This window comes from Lactuca serriola, chromosome 6, assembly GCF_051521515.1.
Source record: "Lactuca serriola cultivar US96UC23 chromosome 6, Lser_US96UC23_V15, whole genome shotgun sequence".
NCBI lineage: Eukaryota > Viridiplantae > Streptophyta > Magnoliopsida > Asterales > Asteraceae > Lactuca > Lactuca serriola.
This window is the reverse complement of record NC_136413.1, coordinates 23,802,663-23,814,520: the sequence shown is the minus strand read 5'-3', so window position 1 is coordinate 23,814,520 and position 11,858 is coordinate 23,802,663. Positions and strand designations below refer to the sequence as shown.

Sequence of the window (11,858 nt, the reverse complement as noted above, 5' to 3'; positions counted from 1 at the left end):
AACAAAGGAAATACATTTGTTTCTAATTTCTAGGAATAGAATGGTCGACTAGGTCTATTGTTTGTTAACCACTTTAAACTCCTTATGTTCCTCCTATGTATCGTTGTGAGTGTCATAATGAGATGTACTATGTACGTTTCTTCAATTAAATACAAGAGTTGATAATATTTATTAATACACAATCAATAAGTGTCTATTTTCTATTAAGTGTGACACTATAGGATCACATGTTATTAGAAAATATTATTACATAATGATTCTTGAACATATAGATCTTTCATTATGTTCTTTAACGTAAATACCACCTAATCTCCATACATTATTCAGTAACAACCATCAAATTACAAACACAGTGAAAAATAAACTATGAATGACAATTTAAATAGATAATCATCCTACACTTTTTTTCCATATAAACTATCATTCATGATTCACTTTTTCACATTTGATAGATGTGTGTTAGCCTATGGTTGTTACCGTGTGAGGTATGGATGTTGGGTGGTAGTTAGGTTAAATAACATAAGAGGAACTCCAACATTAGAAGAACACTCACTGAGTACATCTCACCATCATACCCACAACGATGCATAGGAGGAACATAGAGAGTTTGATGTGGTCAATAAGCAATAAAGGAGTACTTAGACCACCAAATTATTCCTAGAAATTAGCAACAAGTGTATTTTCTTTTTTATAATAAAAATATTTGTTATGTTTATAAATGATTTGTTAATAATAATATCCATTAATTCCGTGGTAATTTTCAGAAAAGTTTCAATATTTTGGTTATCAGGTAGTTTCCGGAAAAGTCCCAAAATTTTAAGCAAACTAACGAAAAAAGACAAAATACCGGCTAAAGGAAAGGGTTTTTTTCGAAGTTTTAACCGGTATTCTATGTTTTTCTGTAAACAAAATTTAGTTTGGGACTTTATCATAAATTAAACTAAAATTTTGGAACTTTTCTGGAGATTTCCCTATAATATAATGACAACTTTTTTACTTTATCATTTTTTTGCAATTATTAATTAATTATGGAGTAATGATGAAACATTTTTTTAATATACAAATTACAAATTTTACTTAAATCTATTTAACCACAAATTTTACTAAAATAAATTTAATGAGGTAATTTTTTATGTTATCAAACATTTAAAATAAAACAGCTTTTATATTTTTTATATACAATTTATAAAAATCATTTTTTATAAATATATTATAAAGTACTTATATATAATTTATGTACAAAAGTCACTATCAACTAAAAGCATTCAAATGATAATCCATAATTTGCAGTCTGTGTATTTTTATGTTAATAATGTTTGGATTTTATATAAATAAAAATATGATGGTTTATTATTATTTTTTTAAAAAAATGATAATCCAGATGCTCATTTATTGCCGGATGAAATGAAATAAGTTTTAGTATCAACAAGACACTCACATTCAAAAAAAAATTGAAAAAGTAAGAATGACTTCGAGGTAGTGACTGTAATTGTAAAAATAGATGAAATTAAAAAGTAAGCAATTACAATCCCTAATGTTTGAAAAAGCTGAAAACTCATAATAGTTGGAGTCAAATAAATAGGACTCTTTAAACATCTACTTTTGGAAAAAGATCTTTTGCAAAAAATTCTTTTATAAAAAGGACTTTAAGGCTAGACAAAATATCCTAAATACCCCTAAAAAGTGGCGAATCTAGAACCAAAATTAAAATGATTCCTTATATTAATAAAACAGAAAAAAATATGAAAATATAAGTCTTTTGATAAAAATAAGGTAGTTCTGTTTTTTTGTATATAATTGTTGTATTAAAAAAGAAAAAAGATAGGTCCTAGGACCTACCTTAGCAATGGGTAGCTACGCCCTGCCCCTAAATATATATTTGATTCAAGATTATACTTCAGTTTCATACTTTAAATATATTCGATTGGTCGGACCATATACCGTAGATATCTTATAACCCCGGATATGAAAAACATTCAGTTTATTTTGTGCACCTCAACTTAGAGGTACATGAAATCTGTTTGCTGACTGGTTAAATGAGTTTTGATTTTTTTCCCATTAAAGTAAGTGAACCAATTGCATACTTTTTATAGGCGAGCTTTGTTCTTATTTTTTACTATATCCCCACATTCTTATTGTATCTCTTCTTAGAGTAGTATATAAGACTTGGTTAATGATAATGTGGTTTAAGTGTCGTTTACGAGCTTAATGGAACTTAAGTTGTTAAACTTCATCATCATTTCTTGTAACCACTCGTTGTCATATGTCCATGTTGTGTTTTGCTTTTGAAATATTTCCTTGACTAGGATCTATTGTGGATTTAAGTCCCATGACCATTTTTAATCTTTTATTTTAAAGGCATGTATATGATTTGAATTTTGAAGCTATTTCTTATTCATTTTAAGGCATAAAATGAATAAAAATGCTCAATTGTCGTTGTTAATCTTCCATACATAGTTACACACAGGTTAACTATGTTCCTACATAGGTCTAAGAATATATATGGTTAAATGTTTATTTTCTTAATTTATGCAACAAAATGATTTTTAGACGAAATGGGATTAATTTTATTTATGCAATAATGTTTCAATTTTCTATTCATTTCATTGGTACAGAGACAAGAAGGAGGTTCTTGATTCTTACAAAGTACAAGTCTGTACTTCAGTATTAAATAAAGCATATACATGGCATAATTTACAAAACTGATATTAATTATGGTGACATTTTGGGGGGTGTAAAACAAGCCTCTTTTCCCAAACAACATCGTGGGCTTGGAATAGGTGTTGCTGCAACAGAATTTGTATTTGATTGATCATCACTTAATAACGATGATGCATACGAAGCTTTTTCAGCTTTTAACAAACTGAATTTCCCCTGTGGCTGTATCTGTATGTTGTTAATATTATCCATCAGTGTAGGTGTGTGCCTTGCACTTATACTGTAAACATTTCCAGAAATACCTGACACATTTTTTATCCCTGGAACTGGAAGGGTATTTGTTGCAATTAATAGCGAATTGGGATCGATCAATACATCTTGTTGAGCAAGGTCTCCGATTCTAGTCAGTATGTTGAATGCCAAGTTTCCAAGAACACGAGAATATGCTTCCAAAATCGCATGTCCAATATCCTGTATCAGTTTCACGAGACACAATTTTAATTTTAGTCTAACTGACAACATGTCCTAAAACTAAAAAGGGGAGTTAATTAATTAATTAATCAGCTTTGTTCACCTTGCCATATTGGATTTTCATGACATCAAGAAATGTTTGAGGAAGGTTGGGGTATCTGATTCTGATTTGCTGCAAAAGAACTTGAGCTCGGTTTATCAAGAACTCCATCTTATCAAGCTCCATTGATGGATCCTTTAAGGACCATGATGTTCTTGCTCTTGCTGGTGATTTTGATGCACTGGTTTGTTCCATGATTTTTTCTTTCCAAGCATATATTGCTGTTTCTAGTCTATTAATAGTCTCAAGAGCAGCCTGTTCAGATTTTAAATTGAGCAAGTTCAGCATCCCGATGGCTGAAGAAGAGATTGTATTCAGTGTTTTATAAAGATCATCACCAAGACTCGCCTTTCCAGACTGCAACATATGTAAATCAACAAACAAAGTGATTAGGATTTACGACACATGCACTTAGACTGCATTTATTACACGGTCACAGTCACAATCACAGTCACAGTCAGCACAAACAATCTCAGTCCCACAGGCACAGCCACATACACAGTATTATGTTTTTGTTACCTTGGGAAGTGCGTCTCCGATGATTTTTGGAATAGGCATTTCGATTAAGATGGTTTCATTTATAGATTTGGCAGCTTTGAAAATTTGGTGGACTAATTTTGCCTGATTGAGAAGCTTCTTCCTTTCACCATTGGAGAGCCCATTTACGGGTACTTGTGGGACAGGAAGCCACCCTCTATTGTTCCTTTTGTCTGTTTGGAGATGGACACCTCCTTCCTCATACCAAAACTCTGAATTTTTCATTGAGTCTAAAGTTTCCTGTCATATATTTTCAATTCAATGATGGATTGGGATTATGTCATTTGAATTTAATCATGTAATGGAAGAGAGCACGAGGACATACAAGAAGCATGGAGTCTAACTTCCGTAGTGCTGGGAGATTCATGTGAATGTCCCCACGAGCTTTTGGTCTCATTATCTGCTTTGATTCAATGTTAAATGGAATACGTACAAAATCTGTTAGAGTTTTTTAAAGTGAAAGTTGAAAATTTTAGTATTAATTAAGGAATAAATGCATGCCTCTAGAGTCCGGCCATTGGCACCATATTGCTTAGCGGGAACCAACTCAACCATATAGTTAGTAGGTGCAAGTAACCACTCCATTTCTCTTCTCCACTTGCTCTTTCTCTCATCTCCCAATGCCTCTAGTTTCCATAGCTCCCCAAATACACTTCCTGTCATTTCAATCACCCATTGTTAATTGGTTGCTATTAGTATTTTCTTTTAAGGAAAAAGTTGAATTTCACTAACCAAATGTATTTTTGGTACACCAAGCATCCTTAAAACAATTTTTTGTGTTATTTATAATATTATCACCTGCTATTTTCGACGCTTATAATACTTATATGGCGTTCCAAAATGGTTGCTGGACTTTTGTCACTAACCAATGTCACTTTTATTTTTATAACATAAGTTATTGCGCTTTTTATTTATTATTAACAATAAATATACAAAAAAAAATATATTTTTTCTTTTATACTTTTTTTACCTTTTAAAAATAATTGAATTTAATTTTAACCCCTCAATAGGAGATTCAAAAACTCCAAATACTGGAAAATCGAAATCACAAATGCAAATCTAAAATCGAAAGACCAACGAGAAAGCGATCATTTTTTTTGTTTTTGGATGAAGAAACATTTTACAGGACCTTAGTCCTTAGGTGTACAAATAAAAGTTTATTGACCATTTTGGAACGCTATATACGTATTAAAACCATTGACCTATAAGACCGATCATAATAGAATAAATAGTTCAAAAAGAGGAAAGTTTTTGTGTTGACATTCAAAATTTTCCTTTTTTTTTTTTTTTTTTTAAATAATTAAAATCTGTCGCTAATTCCTTAGAGGTTGCCTGATTTGTAGTATAGTGTTATAAGAGAGCCAACAATGTACCAGCGAGTTTTGTTATGGAATTGGACAGAGCCAAAGCGGAGGAATGACCCTTTCGCCCTCCGGTAGTATCTTCACCCAACAAGAGCTTTGCGAATTTTTCTTTCATTATTTCCACATCAGAGATTTGTGGTTTTGGTGACACTTTTTCTTTTGTGACACTTTCTGAGTATTCCCATTCGTCTGGTTGCTGTTCATGTTCATCCCTTTTCATGATTGTCCATTGAGAAGAAAAGGATCCTCCTGAAGCATTGTTGCTAGAAGAACAACTTGAATCATCCTCTTCATCAAGAGAGTCAATAGTTGGACATTCATCTCCTCTACTTGTAACACTTTCATCCTCGCATGAGTTAGCATTAAGAATGCAGCTTTCAAGTCCATTGTATGTCATAATTCCTGAAAGATTTTAATTTTGAATTTAAATTTACATAACAATGTTTGAAAGTTGTTGTTATGGTTAATTTTGGGAAGGGCGTCGACTATGAATTATGGTTTTAGTGTAACGAAATTGATTTAATTAAGTCTTAGAGTTTGACGTAGAACATGGGGATTCTACAAGATAAGAGTATATTAGAAAGAGGGTAGGTGACACAGGTGATACTGTTACTAACTATCAAATAATGCAGATTCTTCCGTGACAACAAGCACATGCTGCAAGTGTTGTAGCTGCATTTAAAAACTGCCTCTAGTTTTCATATAGAACGCAGTATAGGATTTTTTGTTTTTTTATGTAAGGAAATAAATGGCGAAGTTGCAATTTAGGCAAAATACCACTAGAGTCGTGACATAAAAAATAATTCCTCACATGAAGATAGATATATAGATGACAATTTTTTGACACTTATTACATTTTTGTGGGCCCTCATAAATGAATTTCTATACATAAATAAATGTACAACTTTTGGGTCGACCTTGGTCCTTGAGTACCCTACTAATGTACAACTTTGTATTATTCAGTTCATTTATTTTCTTTTTCCCATTTTCCATTTTATAGATTTTCTTCTTCTTCTTTCTCTTTTGGTTCTAGTGTTATTTCCCCCTTTTTTATGGTTATCCACAGTTTCAAAAGGTATATATTTAAAGTTTAATCACCTTTATAAGTCAATTTCATTATTTTTGGGCTAAGATAGAAACAAATCTACAATAATATTTTTTAGGGTAGCCATTATTATATTTTTGCTATTATAATACTAAAATATGGTACCTTTTTACTATAAAAAGCAAAATTTCAGACTACCAAGTACCAAGTCAAGTCGACCGTTATTTGATGCAACAAGAAAGGTTGTAACATGTATCCTAGGACAACCACATAACACATTATGCACATTGTATTATATTTATAGAGTGATTAATGTTTTTTTTAATATAATTTGAATGAATAATATTTTGCTTTTAAAAAAATTTAATCGAAAAGGAAAAATGAAATCATGAAAGGTAACATGGAGAGAATCAGAAACCGGAGATGAACTAAGCATTTTTTTTTTTTATGACTTTTCAAAAGCTAGAAAATGACTATTGTGTCCCCACCACCACCATTTAGGTATCTTGTAGTTATTTCTTTTCTGGGTGTGGGTGTAGTACAACTAGTTACATAAATAAAAAGTCAAAAAATTAAGGACCACTATCTCCATGTCGGTCGATAAATAAATATCTGGTAAACAATAGCCATGCAATTTTCATGGCAATTTCGCCATCACTTTCGACTTTCGTATTCGAATTTCTTTAGCTTTTTCATCCCAACTACTAACGCAATATTTGGTATGTATAAGTTAATATATTTTTCGAGATTATTTGAATTTAGTGTTTAATAAGCTTATGAAAATAGGTTATTGTAGATTATATACTAATTTACAAGCTAGTTTTTTGATAAGTTATTTGCAATAAATTATTGATAAATAAATAAAAGTTTAGCTTTTTAGTTAAACGTGACAAACACAACTAATTTTTCGGGATAAGTAGTAAAGAAAAACTTATGACCAATGTTTTGGCCTTGATTTAAAAAAGTAGTCATCTTGTTATATACATAAAAACCTTATTTTTATTTTTTATTTTAGAAATTATGACGTAACCTACAAGTCACACACTCATTTTCCCCCTAAAATCAGGCAAAATGTACGTATATATTTTAAATACAATTGGATTATGTACTCAAGTAACAAAAATGCAATAGATGACATTTATTTATTTATTATTATTATTTACCTCTACTCATTTGTAGTGAGTTCTCAAGCATTATCATAAAAGAAAAGTGTGCACTTTTCATTTACGAATTTCAAATATTTCTCTAAGCATTGTGAAAATAATTGGTGGCACAAACAATAATGGACGACGTATGGGACTTCACAAAACATATTAGTTGTTGCTTTCAACAATGTTTGATAGTACTTAAGTGGGTAGAAGAATCAACATCCACACACTATTTACAAAGAAGACATGACAAGACAACATGCCGCTAGTTTCTAGGCACTAGTTGACACTTGAATCACGGCAATTATTTCCAAATTCACAACAATTTTTGAAATTTTAAACATTCAAGTTTTCACTAATAAAGTTTGATTTTTATGAAAAATTAAATATTCTTTTTATATATATATATATATATATATATATATATATATATATATATATATATATATATATATATATATATATATATATATATATATATATATATATATATATATATATATATATATATATATCGTTCTATTCGTATAAGATTATAACATGTAAATAACATTAATTCTGTTTTTTTAAATCTCTTTCTTGATTTCGACACTTTTAATCTAAAAAAGAAGAAAATGCATGAAGATATTTACTTATTTTTTATTCCTACATAAAAGACTAGATAGAATTATATACCATGTATATAAGAAATCCAAAAGCAGACAAATTAATATCATCGAAAAAGGTTTTTCACTTGACTTGTTAAAATTTATATCTTATTATCCAGACTTTAGAGAGTGTTTGAAAATACTATGTTTTTTTTTTAAATGTTTGAATTAACTTTTGTGAAAATATGTTTTTTTTAAATGTTTGAATTAACTTTGTTATAGGAAAAATCAATAAGGCGATAAATTGTTTTTAAAAAATATTTGTCTTAATTTATACATATTTTAAGGTTCGTCTTTTACAATCTAAATGGTTATAAAGAGTTTTGACAAATCAGAAATCCAAACTTATTGAAATGTTATTTTTGAAGGATTGAAGATAATATATTTTAAAAGTCTTTTTTCTTATTATTAAATATATATTTTTTTGACTTTTTGATTTTAAAAAAAAACAGTAAATCCATAAATTGTTTTTTTAATGAAATCCCAAACATCCTCCTAATCTATCTACTTTTCATACAAACCGTTATAGTTTTTTTTCTCTCTTTTTTTGGATTAACGATTAATTTTTTTTAGTTTTTGTTTTTCTTTTAAAAACCAACTTTAAGTTTTTTTCGGTAATTAATTGAAAATGTTAGATTTTATAGAATTCAAAGTATTTATATAGTTGCTGGTTTGAAAAAAATAACAAATTCTCACTGGTTACATCTGAAAAAAAGAAAAAATTTCTAGTAGTTGAAAACCTAAAAAACACTGTAACATTGGATAAGAACTAACAAGATTTGAAACCCAATAAAAAGCCCAAATGGTTCAACTCATCAAAAATATCATTACTTATTAAAATTTTGAAAAATAGAAAACAAAACCAATGAGTTTTATCAATTAGATGCAAAGAAATTAAGGTATATAAATTTTCTTGATTATGAATTCGTAACCATATGTCTGTGTGCGTGAAGGAAAAAGAAAAAAGAAAAAAGAGAGAGAATATACCGTTTGGTGTTTGATCAAAATCGATGCTATTGCCGATCTCTCTATTCCAAGTACAACAAGCGAGTCTTCTCCTCAATAACACCATCTTTAATGGACTATTATCTATATTTAAATTTAATGTATGTGCCTCAAAGCTTTTCAGATGCTATTTTCGGCGGGGACTACAAAAACTAGGAACCAAGGTCCTGTATCACAACAATAATCCATTAAAAAAAATAATAATAATAAAGTTATGATTCTCATAGGTATTTCCATTCCTCATTGTCGACTTATTTTGGATTTTTGCATAAACAGGAACAAAATTTCAACATTTAATGATATAAAATGGTTGTATTACCGGTATAAAGACATAACCAGAAATCTATCTCAACAAATTAATACTGAAAGATTTAAACATTCCTCTTGGTGTAAGAATTGAATGGCAACGAGATAAAATCACGATTGTTTACATTTTTTATGATTGTTAACAATTTCTTTTTTAAAAAGATTATGATTGAACATTATTTATGATTGTCAACAATTTCATTTTGAACTATATCTATTAATGAACTTTACATATGTATTTTAACAATGAAACATGAAACATTATTGCAGTTGGTCACAGTTGGAACATTAATGTTGCCTATCATTTCAAATTAAAAGGTCCATGGATATAAAATTTTCTAGTGAACAAATTATAACATGATTTTATTTCTTCATATTCTTCTCGTTATATATATATATATATATATATATATATATATATATATATATATATATATATATATATATATATATATATATATATATATATATATATAATAAACAAGACTTTTGAAAAGCTACATATTCCACAAAATTTGTTTTATCCTAGATGAAAAAATGATACTATCATAGTATTACTTACACAGATGGACTTAATGAGCTAGGTGCTTTGAATGTACTAACCAATTCCCTACTTTTAATTTGAAGGGTTATCAACCTTAAAATGACACTGACATTGTAACAAACTAAGAAAGAAAACATTACCAAATGCCAATGGTGTATTTAATTAAAATAATTACAGACAAAAAATGACAAATAACTGATAACAAAGGTTAGCTAAATGTCAATTTAGAAAATGACACATACCAAAAATGTATCTACACGATCTCCTTCATAAAAATCAAAATAACCGAGGACTCGTTGGGAGATATGTTTTAAAAAGTATAAAACCACCTTTGATCTTCTTCTGGTTTCATATAATCTAACCTTTTTTTTTGTCGAAGAAAAAACTGACGTTTGAAAAATTCTTATTAAGGTAAAGAACTTTCTTAGGTGGTTATCTTAAATTAGAAAATGATAAAAATTTGTTACCTTTCTATGCGGTTACCTTTTTCACTAAATTTTATATATATATATATATATATATATATATATATATATATATATATATATATATATATATATATATATATATATATATATATATATATATATATATATTTGGTAACCATTTGTCTTTAACGGTGTAGACATAATAGAAGTTCTATATGTCTTTTTTTTTCTTCTTATTATTTATCATTTAAAATATAATATAAATAAAAAAATAGCGTTCATTGTTAAATACTTAAATATAAGCTTTATAATAAAATTTAATAAGATAATATATTTGTGATGTTAGAAACCAGACGTGTCCACATAGAAATTCAGATATCTGTTTATAATGTAAGAATTAATATGATAATAATCATTTCGTCGTATTGTCTCCATCACAAGGGAAGATCAATTTTCGTTTTCTGAGAGTACAAACTTTATAGTTTCATAAGTGAAGTTGGCATTTAATTTTATTTATTTGGTGTTCTTTATTGTTATTTTTCTATAAGATAAACATATTTTTTAATGCTGTTCCTTCTTTACATAATTACACAATGACTCTCTCACAAAAGTAAGAATAACGTTTTCTATGATGATCCTAGTTACCACATATTATATAAAATAGAAATATCTAGTTTCACAAAGTACAAAAAGTAATGGTGAAACCTAAATTTAGTATATACAAAAAATATATATCATGTAGTATGATGCATAGTAGGCATAAATAATAAAATTCATCCCCGATCAACCAACCAATATTCTGAAAATAACCTTTGCTTAAATATTATTCAAATTTTAAACTTATATATATTATATAACTTAAACGATAAATAAATGTTAATTTCTTTAAGTTTTTATAATCACATAGGAACAGCTAAGATAATTTTGAAAAAAGAAAAAGAAATGTTTTAGTTTTAGTAATTACACGCAAAATTGAAGATCGCATTGCTGATTGCACACATCAAAGAGATTACCAAAATTTCAGAATTGTGTATTTCAAATCTGATCGGATTTCGAATCAATCGTTCACAGAAAAGAAAACAGATTTAGCAATAAAGGGAGAGGAATATACCTTCTGGATCAGAGCATTTGATTGATTAATCTCTTCTTCATGAGTTATATGACTGCAACGAGACATGCATCGAATTGCCATCGCCATTAATGAAGAATCTAAAGCGAGAAAGAAGGAAGAAGGTCAAATTGGTAGGTAAACTGCTGCAATGCTCATTTAATTGGAATCCACCATCTATGAGTGATGCTGTTACTGTGTGTGTCAGTGTGTGTGTGTAAGAGCAAATGCAACGGTAAAGAAGAAAGAGAGAAATTTCGTTTTATTTTATAATGATGGGGGAGTATGGGATCCAGTGGAGCAGTAGTTGGTTTGTTCCCTCTCCAATTTAGATATGTGGTGGATAGTCCGAGTAACTAAACCGGTAATACGGGTGGCAATCATATTGGTTCTCATGTCTCGGGTTGGCAGTTAGAAAAATAGCCCGATATAATATGTAATTATGTATGATTACATTTTTCATATGGTTCGACACTAATCGTATTTATTAGATACAT

At 28.7% G+C, this 11,858-nt stretch overlaps 1 protein-coding gene across 2 annotated transcripts; it reads right to left on the bottom strand.

Annotated features, from left to right (window-relative positions):
* Positions 1-2,614: 2,614 nt before the first annotated feature.
* Positions 2,615-11,638, bottom strand: LOC145057454 (rop guanine nucleotide exchange factor 14-like). 2 transcript variants are annotated; one of them, XM_079005299.1, is made up of 9 exons: positions 11,365-11,638; positions 8,958-9,142; positions 5,140-5,532; positions 4,268-4,422; positions 4,092-4,166; positions 3,749-4,006; positions 3,233-3,586; positions 2,961-3,129; positions 2,615-2,886 (listed from the first exon to the last, which is right to left on the bottom strand). In XM_079005299.1, exons 2-9 carry the CDS (start codon positions 9,040-9,042, stop codon positions 2,849-2,851), a joined length of 1,527 nt encoding a protein of 508 aa, XP_078861425.1. In that variant the 5' UTR covers positions 9,043-9,142; positions 11,365-11,638; the 3' UTR covers positions 2,615-2,848. The 2 variants fall into 2 exon arrangements, with proteins under 2 accessions (XP_078861425.1, XP_078861424.1); XM_079005298.1 differs by having other exon boundaries at positions 2,615-3,129; positions 11,365-11,637.
* Positions 11,639-11,858: the final 220 nt, after the last annotated feature.